The sequence below is a fragment of the Desmodus rotundus genome, chromosome 5 (genome assembly GCF_022682495.2).
Source record: "Desmodus rotundus isolate HL8 chromosome 5, HLdesRot8A.1, whole genome shotgun sequence".
In the NCBI taxonomy this organism is placed as follows: domain Eukaryota; kingdom Metazoa; phylum Chordata; class Mammalia; order Chiroptera; family Phyllostomidae; genus Desmodus; species Desmodus rotundus.
In genome coordinates this window covers 107,714,024-107,732,146 of record NC_071391.1, presented here as the reverse complement: position 1 = coordinate 107,732,146, position 18,123 = coordinate 107,714,024, and the positions used below count along the sequence as shown (strand labels likewise).

General features: G+C 37.1%; 1 protein-coding gene across 1 annotated transcript in view; it reads left to right on the top strand.

The window, feature by feature from the left end:
* DNAH6 (dynein axonemal heavy chain 6) overlaps positions 1–18,123 on the top strand; it is a 241,862-nt gene that overhangs the window by 22,268 nt on the left and 201,471 nt on the right. Inside the window, exons 5-11 of the mRNA XM_045193849.3 lie at positions 2,879–3,146; positions 9,016–9,150; positions 9,234–9,345; positions 10,013–10,130; positions 11,402–11,570; positions 13,352–13,468; positions 16,419–16,619. Of these exons, the coding sequence (XP_045049784.2) occupies positions 2,879–3,146; positions 9,016–9,150; positions 9,234–9,345; positions 10,013–10,130; positions 11,402–11,570; positions 13,352–13,468; positions 16,419–16,619 (1,120 nt within the window). The remainder of the gene's footprint in view (positions 1–2,878; positions 3,147–9,015; positions 9,151–9,233; positions 9,346–10,012; positions 10,131–11,401; positions 11,571–13,351; positions 13,469–16,418; positions 16,620–18,123) is intronic.

Here is an 18,123-nt window from a genome sequence, read left to right as displayed (position 1 = left end):
CATTTGGGGAGAAACCCCTCAGCAACGAACTGCAAAGTCTGAGAAAAATAGGGTTACAGAGAATTGTGCATAGGCCCTATTAATTCTTGAAAAGCTTTTTCTTGACCGTGTTGCCCCTTCTACCTACCAACTGTGTTGGCTTGAAAGAAGTCCCTCCTCATCTTTGAGAAGATAAGTTTTTTAGAGTAGTGAGGAATAGCACAGGTTTCTGGAAACTTTAAGAAGGAATAGATGGGGAGGATTTGGCCAACTGATACACACCATTACAAAGGAAGCTCAAGAGAAGGAAGAAGACATGGGATTTTATGTTCAATAGGCAGCAGCATCAAGAAAACACTTTCTACAAGCTAAAGGGAAGCTTTCTACAAGTTAAAGAGAAGTTGTGCACATTTTTAGATACAAAGGAAAAGTAACCCAAAGCCAGGAGAATGACAAAAAAGTGAGGTGACTCTTCTCCATCACCATTTGGAAGAAAGCATGAGAGTTACACTCAAGAGGAAAAAATACAGAATGGTGATTTTCAAGTGAGGTACAAGAGAGAGCCCACCTTATCAACAAATTTTGTTGTTATTGCTTGTTTTCAAATAAAATTCCATGGTTCAGAATCACCCAGTGAGCTTGTTGAACTAGAATCTTGAGCCCCAAACATAAAGATTCTGATTCTATGTTGGACCCAGAAATCTGGATTCTTAATAAGCACCCCAGATGATTTTGATACTGGTGACTCAATCTTTGAGAAAGACTCACATGTGTTCTTTTGCTCTATTCAGAGTGGAGATTTGTAGAGAAGAAAAAGGCCCAGGGTGTTGAGAATGAGGATCTTGAGTAGGTAGGAAAATATAAATAAAAAGAATTTCTCAGTGACACTGAGCACCAATAAATTAAAATTCAACATCATGGACCACACCTGCCACCTTCTAGAAGGGTCTTTAGTAGTAAATTGACCCATACAGGGTGAGTTTTCCAGACATGCACCAGGGCTGTGCTGAACTGCTTGTTCTTGATTTTAGGTTGGTTTGATGACCTAATGTTAATGAAACACCTGAAGTTGATTACAGTTTAAGAGACAAGTTGAAATTTCACATTTTGGAGAGAACCTCTTCAAGAATGTCCTAATTATAGCTTCAGTTGTTGACAAAAAAAAAAAAAAAAAGAAAAGAAAAACATTTCATTTCCCATATACCTGGCCAGCAACATGTAAAACCTCTATTTTCCCAGAAATTTCTGGTGGGAGTTAATTAGAACACAGAGAATCAGATAGTGGACTCAGATACAAGCTTGAACAGGTTGATACTTTTCCATTGCAGCACCAAAGTAGGGGGGCCACCCTCAATCTTTCCCCCTCCCCCAGCACCACCAGCCCCCAGCTCCCCTTGTGTGCTTGGTTTGGGTTTGCTTTCATTCCGGTTCAGTTCTAATTTTTAAAAAGGAATTTTTTACTTAGTTTTATTACAATAAAAATTGGAAATAAAGAACAAACTGATGGTGACCAGAGGGGAGGGTGGAGGGGGATAACAGGAAAGAAGGGGAAGGGAAAAGCAAAGGTGCACGAAGAGAGGACTCATGGGCATGGACAATGTGGGCGGTTGACTGTGGGAGTGTGGGGGGAGGGACAGGGAAGAGCAATGGGGGAAGAGGCGGGACAACTGTAACTGAACAACAATAAAAAAATTATTTATGCCAGTGTTTCTTAGTTCTTTTTATTAACAGACCCAAAGCATATAAGAATTTTGTTCTAATTCCTTAAAAACTTATATACGTATGTAGATTTGTTTACATACAATTTCAGGGATTTCACAGATGACTGAAGGCTATACTAAAGGGTCATCCATGAACTTTAGGTTCAGAATGCAGAGCTAAGTAAGGACTAGACGAGAACGTAGATGTGGGAAACAGTTGATTTTCACAGGAGTATTCCTGCCTAATTGCTAGTATATATAATTTTTGCGTAGTTTTAACATAGAAACAATTGGGGTTTTATTTTACACTTAACCTTTATCTTATTGTTCTAAACTACCATAGAAGCTTCATAAATTTTATTTTCCTAAATTCCTAAATATATTTTAATAACTTGCTATATCATAATATATTTCACACTTGTTCTACTATTGAATGTTTAAGTTGCATTCAACATTTCAAGATTAAAGCTAAAATTGTAGAAAATATATTTGTACCTGTAAGAAAGTTCTTATTTTAAGAAGTTTTAGAGAATTGGTCCTTTGCATTCTCATTATTTTGTTTCCTTCACCCATCTCTACTTCTTTTTTATGCCATTCTTGTTTGTCTTCTTTACTTGATCTATTTCCTGTAATATATAAAGTTGAAGTATACTCTTGATGACAGTTGAAAGAGGGATATCTTGAAAAAACAATTTCTGAATAGTATTTAAGTATTTATGTGATAAATTAGACCTATTTTTAGCTTAATCTGGGTCTTGATTCTAATTTTATCTAAATCATATTTTTGCTTTGCTTTCTCATAATTCTGGATAGTATAAAACTTTTTTACACTATTATTATTGAATAGTTTATAAAGAGTTAGTTACAAATAAAAACTTATTCCCAGGTAGCTTTCATATGTGGCTATTATGTAAAAATCTGTAATTGACTTTTTTATAAACACCATGTAACTGAAATTATGCACTATATCATCAAGGTTGTGAAAACTTTAAGAGCTATAACTGTGGTTTAAAAAACAGCTCCTCCTCCTTTTCTTGAGTAATTTATTTAATCTAAAATTAGTTTGTCAGAATATTTAGAAATTTTAAATAATATTTGTTTTCCAGGAATGTTTTATCTCTTTAAAACAAAAAGTAATGTAATTGCTTAATTTTGTACTGAATACTTTATTCACTTGCCCCAATTTCTATTTTTTATAGAGTTGTAAATTACGAGAACATCAACAAAAATGACTACTATACCATTAGCAAAAAGGCAGTCACACACATTTATAATGATGACATTGAATTTATCGAAATTGATCGATGGGAACAGGAATACCTATATCACAGAGAACTCAGTAGGATTCCATTATTTTCACTTTTCCGGAAATGGAAAGCTTTTAATGTGTGGAAGAAGAATGTGCGCTCCAAGAAGATCAGTGGATCTCGAAAATCTCTACAAAAAAATCTGTTCATTGTGAATCGTGTATGTATTTGTTAATCATATTTTCGAAGAATTACAGAAAAACAAAGTGTGAATCTATTAGAGGTGTTGATACAGACTATCCCTGAAATAGAATAGTTCATCTAATATGATATTTAATATTAACTAAATGATGACAACTTTCATCTTTTTGTTTAAGAGTCTGGCAGTCTAGTGGGGTTTCTGAACTTAGGGCTGTAAAATGCCTAAGTGTGAGACTTGCACAGGTCCCCTTTGACAGAAGCAGCCTCAGGCTTGGATTCGTGACCCCTCTATTGTTGATCAGGAAACTGGTGTATCTTTTTGAGCACTGTAGGCTGGAAAACCCTATTACCGCTTCTCATCTTTGAGATATTCTAAACTTTTTAGTCCAGAATAATTTAGGGGCTTGTTTTCATGGGCCAGGACCTCCCAGTGTATCATGGGTTTCTTTTACCATGGGTTCAGACAGTAGAGAAAAGTTTAATATTTACTTTGGAGGACAGGGTAGGTAATCATGAAAAATGTTACTGTTCAAAGGTGTGTGTCCATATTTAAAATCTCTACCGATGCACTGATTTCAATTTGCATTGGAAGTTTTCTACGTAGCACCTGGGGTGAACTGGCATCACCATTAGTCACCACCCTCTCAAATCAGAAGACTCAAGTTCATTTTTTATTCACTTTGCATATGGTAATCTGAAAGATCGTTATCAAGATATCAGACATACAATAAAGTAACATTAAAAGAATGTGGCTAACACAGATATTAGAGCAAAACAAAAGCATAAGATGTACTATCTCAGGTCATCCATTCCACCAAGCATTCTGAGTTGTGGAAATATTCTAATCCTTCTTGATATCAAATTCAAGCCCTAGATCTCTAATTTCATGAAGGATCCATCAGTTATTTGGACCTGTTTTACTACTTTCTTTCCACTTTTCATCTTTCCCAGGTCTTGGATACTATATATTTCATAAATTTGTTACTAGGTGTAAAGTAGTTCTTTCTGCATTTGTCTCTGAAATTAACCTATCAATCCTTAAAGCTTGTTCTGTTATATGTGCTGAGTTGTCATTCTCTCTGTCTACCATTCTTACCAATAATGTTTTGGTCTTGATAAATTCTTCTCTTAAATGTAACCCTAGCAAACTAGAAAGTTCTCATCCTTTTAATCTTAGATTGACCTAAATAACAGCCCCATTTATGTTGGCTTAAGTATCTGTTAGATGTTATAATAACCCACACATTTAACACTAGTGTTATATTTGCAATCACTTAATTGGAGTGAGTGGGGCTAATTTCCTCAGACTAGGTTGAAGGGAAAGGTAAAGTTGTCCTGGAAAATTTTATAAATGTTTTTCAGTAACCAACGTTATTGGCACTTGTGCCTACATTTCCTTATAATAACTTTATTGAAATATAACTCGTGTACTATATAATTCACCCATTTAAGGTATACAATTATGATTTTAGCATAAAAATTCTGAATTTTTATGATGTCCATTTTATCTATTTTTTCCCTTGCTGCTTGTGCTTTTGGTATTATATCTTAAAAAAAACTTGCCTAGTCCAAGGTCACAAAGATTTACTCCTAAGTTTTCTTCTAATTGTTTCATAGTTTTAGCTCTTACATTTAGGTCCTTGAATCATCTCGTGTTAATGTTTGCTTACAGTGTATTGTAGGAGTCCACCTTCATTCCTTTGCATGTGACTATCCAGTTGTCCCAGCACCATTTTTTGCAAAAACTTTCTTTCCCCATTGAATTGTCTTGCACCCTTGCCAAAAATCATCTGACAATAAATGTTAGGGTTTTTGAACTCAACTCTATTCTATGTATTATGTCTATTCTCATGCCAATAACACACTGTCTTGAATACTGTAGCTTTGTAGCTAGTTTTGAAATTAGGAAGTGTGAGTTCCCTGGTCCCCTTGAACTTCCACATAAATTTTAACATCGGATTGTCAATTTCTGCAAAAAAGTCAGTTGTGATTTTGATAGGGACTGTCATTTTAACAATATTATTTTTTCTGGTCCATGAACATTTATATAATCCCTTCCCATTTTCTCAGATATTCTTGAATTTCTTTCAACAATGTTTTGTAGTTTTTATAGTATATATTTTGAATTTCTTTGTTAACTTTATTCCTAAAAATTTTATTATATTTGATATTATTATAAGTAGAATTGCTTTCTTAAATTTCATTTAGGTTTTATACATATATATAGTACATATGTAGAATATATCAATAGCATGTATACATATAGTATGTATATTTACTTTGAATATCCTTTGCAATTAAAATATAACAGTGTATTTTATTTTTATATATTGAGCCTGTTTTTTGAAACTTACAGAATTTATGATTGATTCTAATTGGTGTGTACATGTGTGTTTCTTTGTGTGTATTCTTTAGGATATTCTGTGCACAAGAATATGTCATCTGCAAATAGATAGTTTTACTCCTCCTTCCCAACACGGATGACATTTATTTAATTTTCTTGCCCAAGTTCCCTGGCTAGAACCTTCTGTTGAATAGAAGTGGCAAGAGCAGAAATACTTGTCTTGTCCCTAATCTTAGAGGGAAAGCTTTTAATCTTTTACTGTTAAGTATGATGTTATGAAGAAATTACTCTCTGCTCCTAGTTGTTGAATGTTTTTATCATGAAGTTATTATGAATCTGTGAAATGCTTTTTCTGCATCTACTGAGATAGTCATGTAACTTTTCCTTTATTGGTATAATTTATTATAATAATTGATTTTCAGATATTTAACCAACCTTGCATCCCTGGGATAAATAATTTTTGATTATTATGTATAATCCTTTCTATATATTGCTACATTTGGTTTGCTAGTATTTTGTTGAGGATATTTGCAAATATATATATATATACATATTCATAAGGAAGATAGGTCAACACTTTTTTCTTTCCTTGGGATGTGTTTGTCTATCTGGTTTTAGTATAGGATAATACTGGCTTTGTAGAATGATTTGGGAAATGTTCCCTCTTTTGTTTTTTTTGTGAGAGTTTATGAAGAATTGGCATTCATTTTTTTTTAAATGGTTGGTAGAATTTACCAATGAAGTAATCTGGGACTATGCCTTCTTTTTTTAAGTGTCTTCTAGTCTCCTACATTTCCAGATTTTACTTTTCTCTAGATTTACATATCATAGATTTATATAACTATTCCTCCACTTTTGAAGGGATGTCCCTCATCCCTTTTGCTGAAGCATTTTCTACACTGGGTCAGAAACGTACATGAGAACACAAGCCTAGAATCTCTGGCTAGACCAAGACCTACAGCTCTAGTGGGTTCTGGAAGTGCCAAATGGTACAGATCACCCAGATGTTCCGATGACTAAGGTTAGGGCAAATTGAAGGTTTGGTGCCGTGGTGAATGCAAGACCAGCCCACCCTAAGGGTTCCTGCATTCCAACAAAAGACATGGTGTCTCAGATGACCCTGATTTTTACAGAATTTTTTATAGCAAATGCAGCTCTTCTGCACTTATCCTCCAAAGTCTCTAAAGCTTCCCTATAGGCTTTCTGAGCCAGTCACCAACCCCCAGATGAAAAACACTGATTTCCCATCTCTGAAGTATTGACACTCCTTTCAATGCAACTGGCAAAAACTCAAACTAAATGAACTTTAACAACAATAACAAATCAAAGCTCATATAATAAGGAAGTTCAAGGGGTGAATAATACCTTTATGATGGTTGAATTCAGCAATCTTGTCATCTTTATTTTTTCCTCTTTTCATCTTTCAGTTCTGTATCTCTCTGTGTCTGTTTAATTCTCAGTTTGGCTTTTAGAATGAACACCACCTCCAGCTCTAGTTGCAGCTGGCTCTTTCAGTGAAAAGAGAACATCTCTTGCTGGAGATGCTGGAGAGAACACTGATTGGCTCAGTTTGTCCACATGCCCCATCTTGAACCAATCACTGCACAGCTAGGAATGCTCTGATAAACCAGGCCTGGTTGTGTGCCAATTCCTCATTCATGTGATGAAGAAAGTGAGGGGTCAGCCTTATCAAAACCATATAGTAATGAGTCTCCCATAAGAAAGAGGGATTCTATCACCAGAGGACTTGTACGTAGGTCAAAGAAAGTGGCCTAGGCAGCAAAAATTATAGCTATCTCAATCTTTCACATATTGAAACCCACCATCCAGGTGACAAATTCTTCCTCCTCTTGTAATCCTGCTAATAACTCAAAATAATGCTTAATCCTTATCACCTTCAAGGGGCACTATTGATATAACAGCCCAAGAATGAGCCACCTAACCCAGATGCATCTGCAATTTAGTAACAAACAGCAGAAAAAACAAGGCGGGGGAAGAGGGGGGTGGACACCTCCACTCTCTCTCATACCCACAACTGTTTTCCCATGTGTCCTTTATGCTGACAGCCAAATATTTAGGTTAAGCTAAACTAATTTCCTAGATTATATATATTTTCTTCCAAAAAATTCCCCACAGTCTAAACTCTCACTTTTTGGCAGGTCATCAGTGTCAGTTCTGCTTTCCACTTGGATCCTTACTTTCTGTGCCTTTACCAAATAGAATTTATAATTTTGCTTTAAGGACTTTGCCCAGAGTCCTTTACTCAGGACTTCCTTGCTTTCACAGCCCCATTTTCACTAAATTCTCATCCCTACTCCTGTACTCGGTTAGTTTATTTAGTATCTTATTTCAGTTCATAGACTTAGCCTCTACACTTTCGCTTCTTTTTTATTATGCAAATTATCCCATGAGATGAACCTTAAGTGTCTCCAAATGTTTTCTCACAAAACTCTCTTCGTTTAGGACTCTATTAATTATAACTTCCCTTTACACTTAGAATAAATAAAGCATTAAATGTTGGTCTGAATAACTGTTGTTTTTCCTATTTTGAAAACTCCCCCAAAAGTATATAATATATAAACCAGTGTTACATACAAATAAATTAATGGTAAGTTTGTATAATGTATTTGCTCCTCCTTTGATTAGATCAGAGGAAGTCACATGAACGTCCTTGGAACATTCTTAAAGTACGTGCCTTTGGAGCCAACAACCTAGCACTCAGATTTATGATGTTGGCACCAAGGAAGATTAAGTTAAGATCATGTAGCAGAATCTCACAAAATGCTTCCACTCACTTCCCCAGCTCACATTGCAAGATAGTTTTTAAACAATGACTGAACTTTCTTTTCAGCAACTTTCTACCCACTGAACATTTAAAGTTAACTTTGTCTTTGTTCTCTGTCACCGTCTCTTAGATTAGCGATTTTCAATGGGTGTGCCACAGAATTTTTAAAACATGCAATACATGATCATTTAGTCAGAGGCACTGACCTCTTTTCCCTTAGATGGTCAAATAAAAAACGACAGCAGCCAGCACAGCAATAGCTGTCCACTGTGAATGAACCACAATTATACCTATTTTTTGTCAGATTGGCAAAAAATATATTGTTTGCCGTGCTGCAAAATTTTATTAATTAGTTTACATGTGCCATGAGGTGCAAATCGCTATCTTAGATTGGTATCGGTCACCAGATATTGTAAAGTCTTAAAGGAAACTCAAAGAACCTCTCAGTGGCCCCTGGCCAAACCAAGTGAAATTTAAGATTTACTACGTCCTCTGTAACTTGCCCTCAATTTTATAGCTGAAAACACATATATTCAAAATAATATGAAAGGAATTCAGACAATTTAAATCTGATAATTCAAAGAAAACTTTTAGAACAAAATTTCAGAAGTGTTCCTTTTAACGTATGCACATGTAGTTGTAGCCAAAGTAAACACATAGAGCTATTTTCCTTAACCATTCTTGCTTTCTAAACATCTTTATACTTCAAAAAGACAGGTTTAAAAAAGCAAATAATGTTGTATGTCTATTTTCATTCAGTATTTGCGGCCAGCTCTTCTTAAAATAAATGAACTGTGTTATCAGTTGAGTTTCATGAGGCTTTGTTATATTGAAAAAGGTCACACCTACACCCTGAAGGAATTTAAGGCCACGCAAGTCGTTCGGCTGGAAGAGGTAAGGAATTTTGTCTACAAGTTTCGAGATCTTTTTCTATTATTGCTACTTTGGTACCACTAATTACACATGTCAATATCTAGGTGACAAAGATCCTAGCAGAATTTCGAAATGAGGCAAAAGATGTGGTCAGGAGGGCCTGTCGCACCGCTCTCAATGCCGCGGGATTTGTCCCCGATGACTGTGCACAATATGGTAGGCAGGGGAAAGAGGCTTAATGGATCACAGGTGGTGGCTTTCTAAAATATTAACTCTTTCTTTATTCTACTTTTCTTAAGTTTAAATAATAATCCTATTTTTCAGTTCTTCCAGACTTGCTTGATAGATTATCAATTCAATGTATATTGTGGGGGGAGGGGCAAAAAATAGAGCATTTTCCTTGCATTACCCCCGCTTGTGCACAGTATTTCTAAACTGGTTTCAGGACCTCTATTTCACAAGCATTTCATAGTAAACTCGGAGCCTCTGTGCTTAAACAGACAATAGGCTTGTTAAAATTAAAGAGCTGGACGCTCTCAGGACTGGCCTCAGCTGGCATGTACTGTAAAGGATAACTAAAACGCAGTTGGAAAAAGAGGGTGAAAGTATTCCTGGGAAAGAGAAGGCATTGTGAACACAGATCAAATCCTGTTAAAGCGAATGTTAATAAACTGTCTAGAGTCTTTTATTGAATTGAAATCCTTTGATGTGAAATGCTTTTGGATAACTGGACTGTTTTCTAGAGTCTGAATTATCTCATGAACAAAAGCATTTTGGTGAGTGTGTTTTTTTAAAAAAAATTTTGCTTGCCTTTTAATTCATAGTGGAAAATATGTAATTTTTACACAAGAATTCTTATTGGTGTGTCTTCTGCTATTCTTAGATGAGTATAAAGTGCAAGACAGTGGAGGTCTCATTGAGTTGCCTGCTTATACAGACTCTGAGAAAATGACATACACAGAGCAGGCCAACAAAAGGCATCATTGCATGAGGCTGACATGGTAAATGATTATTCTTTTAAGAAAAATTAAGGCATCTATCATTCTCAAGTTTCATTAAACGTTAAAGCCTTTATTATAGGACTCACTAACAGTGTTGATTTAGAGCATATGGTAACCTGAATGCATGCTCTAGAAGCCTGCCCCTCAACTGCCCTGCAGCAAAGCAGCCACTGGGAATGGCAAGCTAGCAGAGAGTAGAGGGCGTGGCCAAGGCCAGGAGCTCCTCTTTGATCTCTAAGGCTTTGTTTCTCACTAGCCCAACATGGAGCATGGAGCTGGCTATGGTAAGGAGTCAGGCACAAAAGGATTTGTACATTGCTGCATTGCCACACAAAGTTCCACCCTTTTCCTGACAAAGGTTTTGCAACAGGGACACCAGGGAGGAAAGCCTTTCTGCTAGGGCCTGACCAGGGGACTCTCCCTCATTAGGGTTAGCTCTGTCATTGCTCACCCAGCTGGATCTCGACTTTGCTCCAGAGTTTGAACTTCACATCATTCTAAACCTTAAGTACTACAAACCACTCCTGCAGACAGTCAGCAGGCACTGTCTGAACCGTATGTGGCACTATAAAACACTGATTACTGTTACTCAGTGCTCACTAACTTAGCCCAAATTTTACAGCTGTCTATTTAATAAATATTAATGATGTGTCAGTTTATATATGAGATAATGTGGTGATATTATCTATGTCACAACAGAAGTCAGTGAAGCAGTCCCTGAGGCCACTATCACCAGCCCCTAGGCACTAGAGGCCCCTTGGGCTCCATTTAAGCCGAACAAAAAGTTCCTCAGAATGCCTTGCTGACTCAGTCTACTTTCTAAGCACTCGAGTAAGGAAACAAAACTGGCATCTTTGGGTTAGCAAATGCCATCAAATAACATTGACTCAATAGCAAAGATTTCACACATTTACCTCCAGAATTTAAGTTATAGATGTTGTATATTTACTGATTAGTTCTCTAAAGCTTAAAAAAAAAACCTGACAGCCCTTTTTGGCTAGATGAGCTAGGTGCTTTTTCCATAACAATTGTATTGCTATTACGATCCTATCGAATAGTTAAAACACCTAGCTAAATTGATGCTACACACGTGAATATGTTTGTGTTTTAAAACAAAGAATGTCCAAGAACAAATCTTCTGGACAATTAATCTGTGATATTGTAATATAAATGGAAATTAAAAGAAATTATATTTTAAAATTTAAATAGAGTTACTTTCAAAAATATGTAATTAATATAGAAAACTGAAGCTGTATTTTTTTCTTTTCAAGCTTTATTCGTCTAAATGATTATCTGATTGAGAGCACAATGCACGTCATAACAGTAAATTCTGTTAACTCCCTTTTGAATTATCTCACTGACAAGCTAAAACGAACACCTTCAGCAGACATTATTCAGAAATGGATTACTGAGGAGAAGCCGGAAGTCACTGATAAGAAGGTACATCCAGACAAAATTAATTGGTCAGCATTTACTGCATGCTTACTACGCAATCTGGCTTATGTTATTCTTCTGTGGACTAGAAAAACGGGAGAAATGCCTAGAGGATTTCACAGTATAATCAGAGCCTACCGTACACATACGAAATGGCAGAATGAAAATCAGCACGTCAGCAAATATTTACTAGAGAGCATCCACTGTGCTAAATGCCGCTGGCCCATAAGAATTTGCTAAAGGTTATTCATGTGCTCATTCAAGAAATACTTCTTAAGTACCTACTGTGTACCAATTCCTGCACTGCGTGTTGGGTGTATAGTGATGGAAATCCTAGACAGGACCCTTGCTCCAAGAAACTTACAGCTTGGGGGTCACCATGGGCAGGGACTGGCAGAGAGAAGCAGACAAGGCGGTATAAATGAAAGAAATAGGCAGCAGCTTAGATGGGAGAAGCAGCACGTCATGGAAGCGTACCTTGGTGCTTTGAGTGGAGAACCTCTGGGGAGGAAGCTGACCTTAGAGACACAGAGTAATTTGAGATGTTTGAGATGAAGTAGTGCAAATTTGAACGTGCATTCCGGCATAGCCAAGAGAGAAATCATATTAACCCATGTCCACAATTCCCAATAAGCCTTCCCCGACTCCATGCTGGTGCCAGACACCTAAAAACATTGCAAATATTCACTGCTGTATCACCTGCTTTCCCCATTTAACAATGTTTTGTGAAAAATCTCCCAAGTCAATATGTATTTTTCATATAAAATTCTCACATAGAAATGTACTATATATCTTGTAGAATTAGTAAATAATGTTCTATTGTTGATCACTTTCTCACCACAAATAATGATGCAAAGAACATCCTTGTCTATACATGCTTCACACATCTCTGATATTTCCCCTTAGGAGAAATTCCTAGCTGTGGAATTGTTGGGTCAAAATATGCTCGTCTGTTATGTTTTGTGTCAATCTGCAAGCTTCCCAGCAATGTTTGCGAAGGAGCACTTATCCATGTGCACACTAGATAGTATCGTTCATCTTCATGTTTGTTTATCTGATGGATGCAAAGTAGTTCATCACTGCTCTTAAGGGTTACATTCCCTTAATCGCTGCCCCAATGCAGGAATAAGAGCATAGGTGTGACAATCAGAAAGACCTGGGTCTGCCACTTACTAAGCAACGGGTCCTCCTCCAGATTCTGTCTTTGCACGGGAGTACCAATGATACCTGCTGCGTGTGGTTGGTGTGGGTTTTACATGAATACTCAGCACTGCCTGACACACAGTCAATACTCCCTAAGTGCTGTTACTGAAGGAACTATCTTCAGGAAGAGAAGGAGGAGGTTGATTGATCATTTGTATATTCCTTTTAAGAAATGTCTTATTTTCTTAAACATCTGCCCATTTTTCTAAGTACATTACTATTTATGTATTAATTTTTATATTAGTAAATATTTCTATTGAGTATATCAAGTATATTTCTGTTCAAACATTACTAACCTTCTATCTGCTATATACATTACTGATATATTGTTTCAGCTCCTTGTTTGCCTTTCCATTTTTTTGATAGTGTATTTTCAAGGAGAGAACTTTTATATTGTTGTGTAGTTTTTCAATATCTGCCTTCATTTTTTAATTCTGTGGTAATATTCTTTGAAAGATATGCCAACATTACAAAATCAGCTAACTGTATAAGCTTAAGTTTGCATGCCTCTCGTAACAGAGAAGTTTTCTATTTCACTCCTTGGCATTCAGATCTTTATGACACTGCAGATGTGTTCGTTTCAGGGGGCTGCTGTGATGGAAAAGCAAGAAGAAGATGAATCTCTCATCCCCATGTTTCTCACAGAACTGATTTTGACAGTGCAGTCGCTACTCTTTGAGCCTTCTTTGGACGACTTTCTGGTGTGTGTTTCTTCATATAACATCATCTCAAAGTTTAGCATTTTTTAAAAACTTGAGACAGATTAGAGGCTTGGTAGGAATACCATCAGGAGAACATATTTTATACAAAATTTAGAATTTATTATAGGCATCTGTCAGTATGGGTTCAAGAAATCACTCTGTTGTGAGGACCATTTCTGAAATCTTTTTAAGTATGCTGCCTCTGAGAAAATGTTGCAGTTTTAGTTATTTCTTGCTGTATAATAAGTTACCACAAATTTGGCAGGGTCTTCAAGGAGCATGTATAAAGGACCCATGGACAAGGACAACGGGGGCAGGGGGAGGGACTGAATGTGGGAGCTGAGGGTGGTTAAGGAGTGGGGGAGAGTAATGGGGGAAAATGGGGCAAATGTAATTGAACAAAACAAATTTTGCAGCTTAAAAAAAACAAGCATTTATCATCTCACAGTTTCTGTGTTCAGGAGTCTGGGCACTGCCAAGCTCACCCTCTGCCTCAAGACCTCTCCAGGCCACCATTCAGGCATAGGCTGGGATGAGGTCTCTTCAGAGGCTCCACTGGAAACAGGTCCACTTCCACATTCCCTCAGGTTGTTTGAAAAATTCATTGCTATGCAGCTGTAGGACTGAAGTCCCTGTTTTCTTGAGGGATGTCAGATGGGAACTAGCTTGGAACCTAGAAATGACCTATTGTTCCTTGCCCTGTGTCAAACTCTATCAGCTCCTTCAGGAAGGGCCTAATCCCTCTTTTAAGGGCTTCATTTACTCAGATCTGCTCAGCACAATCATCTTTTCAATTGAACTCAGAGTCAACTGAATTAGGATCTTAATTATACCTGCAAAATTCCTTCAAGTTTCCATATAATGTAACCTTGTCAGGGGAGTGGCATCCCACACAGGGCATGTACACCAGAGGGAGGGAGGGAACCTTGGGAGCCACTTTATAGGGTTCTGCCTTCCACATTTTGTACATGCACAGATTACTAAGCCGATCTATCTGTATTTTCTGTCAGCTGGTATACTGTGGTGCAAAAACACCAGTAATCAGGCTCTCTAGATTCTATTCTCCACTTTATAGTTAATAAGCCCTTTGACTTTGGGGAACCACTTATCTCTTTGTTTATGCATCTGTAAGATGAGAAGGCAGATGAGTTTTAAAGTTGCTTCCAACACCTTTTTTTTATGTCCATTTGCATGGAATATTTTTTCCAACCCTTCGCTTTCGGCCTGTGTATATCTTTTGTTCTGAGGTGAGCGTCTTATAGACACTGATGTAAACTCCCTGCGCTCCTGATCTGGATACTCTAGGAATGTCCTTTGTATGGGTTATGTGGACTCTCCTGTTGTATTTGGGTCTTAATTGTTTTGGCCCATTCGTTGGTAGGATCTCCCCTCTGGGTGGCTGACTAAGAGGCTCAAGCCCTACCACATCTTGTATGCTGTTGTAGAGGTGCTGGCGGAACAAAACAAAACAACACAGAAACACCAAAACAAGCAACCCCCTCCCCCAACCAAAACAGCAATATCAACAAGAGAGCAAAGAATAATAAAACCTGAAAGAGAAATGAATTAGTAGAGAAAGGGGAAAAGGAAAAAGAATGTGAAAAGACGGTAGGAGAGAAAAGTGATTGTGAGAGGAGGAAGGGGAAGAGAACTAGTACTAGTCATGAATTGAAAGAATAAAATAGAGAAAGGAACACAGAAAACATAACATAAATAATAAGAGGAGAGAAGAAGGGAACAATGGAGTAATCAAAGGTAAAAGTAAAACAGGAGATATGAGAAAAAATAGAGCACCAAAAATAAAAGAAAAAATAGATAAAAAATAATAAAAAGGCTATGAAACAGAAGAAATAGTGAAAATAATAAGGAAAGAACAAAGTGGATTGGTCCCAGCAGAGCTTGGTGCTTCCTTTCTGGTTTTTCCCTTTGGATGCTGCTCTGATGTTTGAGTCTGGTGTGAACCAATGTCAGGTGCTGTCCACATCTGGCTCTGAGCAGCCTTTTCAAAGCTACAAGCAATCCACATTTTGTGGCTGATTCCCAGGGTGGGCCAAACTACTCCGCAAAGCTGGCTCTTATCAGCACTGGGTCCAAGGGTGTGTCAGTAAATGTCTCAAGTCACTACAATATCCATCTCTGACTTGAGAGGGCTTCCAGGCACGGGTTGGATCCCCAGTCAGGGCACGTACAGGAGGCAATCGATCATGGCTTCTCTCTTACACCAATACTTCTCTCTCTCTCAAATCAATAGAATATATCCTGTATGCATTGTCTTCTTTCAAGTCTCATGTCATCTTGACAGGGTAGGGGAAGGGAGGGGAGAGTTCAGCAGCAAAATTATAAACACAGGACGATGGAGGGGCACTCGTGCGCTTCCTCTGGTGAGTCTTAGCCTGGGCTCCTGCCGCTGCACTCCTGCCACAGCCTCCACAGCCAGTGCTGCCCGACCACCTCTCTCTGCCCCTGTTGTTCCAGGCTCCTCGGCTTTTCTGCAGCCTCCTCATTCCGACTCAGTCAGGCTTGTGGTTCCCACAGTGTTTTGGGGCCAGGGAGGTGACAGCTCCCTCCCCAGCAAATACCATAGTTCCTGGACCCTGGCTCCCAGTGGCAAGGCCCAGTGTGGCAGTGGGGCTGGGTGCTCAGGCACAGCCACTCTGGTAGCTTCTTCCAGAGGAGGATTGTGTAAATTTCACAAAATGTCCATTGCCACCAATTTAAGTGAGAGTGAAGCCAAGCATCTTTTACACTCCATATATTCTTCTCTCTCAATTAGAAAATATATTTCCTGAAGACAAGGCTGTGTCTTCCGATTTCTCATATGCTTAGAATCGGCACAGTTTCTGGCATGGTTAAATGAGTTATTCTTATATATGTTAGCATTTCAGAAAATTCAAGAACACTCACACATATAACCATGTATGTGTTTACGTTTATTTTTATTTTCTAACAGGATGGTCTTTCAGGTGCAATTAATCAGTTTCAGAACACTGTGTTATCAGTTCCTACTCTCGTGCCTGATACATATTTTGATGCTTTCACCAGTCCTTACATTAACAACAAACTTGAAGAAAAAACTTGTGGATTTGGTCCAAGTTTATCAGCAGTATTTGATGATGATAAAAATTTTCACACAATTATCTTTCAAATAAAGGTATGTTTACTTTTACTGAAACTAGTATTTAAGAAGTTGATTAATGTATTTTCTTCCTTTCTTATCTTTAATTGAATGCTACTTAATGTCTAAATGGTAAAGTGTTGTCATTTTTTTTTAAGTCCTAGTAGATCAAAGCACTGAAAACAGGGAAGAGAATTAAAATTGCAAGATGTTTGAGATGGCATTACTTCTGGGGTAGAAAATGGGGTTAAAAAAGAAGAAGAAGCATTATTTTTACATTGGGTGATGCAGGAAAAATGAAGCAACTGGTGGAACTTAAAGGTCTGGCAAGACAGAAAAGAACCAACTGTTCCCCACCACCAAAAAATAAAATAAAATAAAATTTACATTGATACATTCACAGAACAGAATGCCTTTGAATTATAAATCTTGTAAATCACTTTAAACCCTGAGCTGAGGAAATTAAAATATAGTGAATTCATACAAAGCTACTATAAGGATAAAATAGAAAGTGAAGAATAAAACAGCTGATGAATATTCCTTTCCTTCCTTCCTAAAAATTATGAAAGAAAAGCTACATATAAATTGCCCTGATCGGTGTGGCTCCGTTGGTTGGGCATCATCTTGCAAAGTGAGAGGTCACCAGTTTGATTCTCAGTCAGGGCACACGCTCGGTTTGCAGGTTTGGCCCCAAGTTGGGGAGCATGTGAGGGGCAACTGATCAACATTTCCCTCTCACATCTATGTTTTCTCTCTCTCTTTCTTCCTCCCTTCCCCTCTCTCTAAAAATAAGTAAATAAAATCTTTTTTATAAAACCTGCATATAAATATCCTCAAACATTTGAATATGTATAGAATTACATTTAATCTAAAATTAAAAATTAAAAATAGGAATGGCAGGGGTAGATAGAACCAGCTCAGAAATGATGGCTAAATTACATGGTGCCCAGGGGAGAATAAACTGAAATGGAAACTGAATAATTTATAGAGGAATAGTAGGAAAAATACTGAATATAAAGTAAAGATAAGAAAACATAAATGGAACATTACATAGAAACACCATAAAAGCCATCCTTGTGTTTAGTAAATAAACCCTGAAATATTTAAGGGTAACAATCTCTCCCAAATGGTTCATAGTAAAACAATATATAGAGGGAATAATAAAGCAAATATGATAAGATGTTAAAATTTAGGAAATTTTGGTGACAGATATATGGAATTCTTCATCCTATTTTAGCTTTATGTGAACCAGATATTATTTAAAAATAAAAAGGTTACAAGTCATATTTTGACCATGTTGATGGAGCTTTTCATTTATGGGCCTCCCATTGTGATCCTATCGCCTGTATGATCACTTTTGGAGACACTATTAAGTCAGCTCAAAGGAGATACAAGTTTGACATAGTTTCTTCCTCTCAATTCCTAATGTAAAGAAATAAGTAGCAGAAAGAGTCTGGAAGAATAGATAAGAGCCTATTAAAAGGAAACAAGTGAACAAATAACTAAATGTAACCATAGAGGGTGAGTGCTATTTTATGTA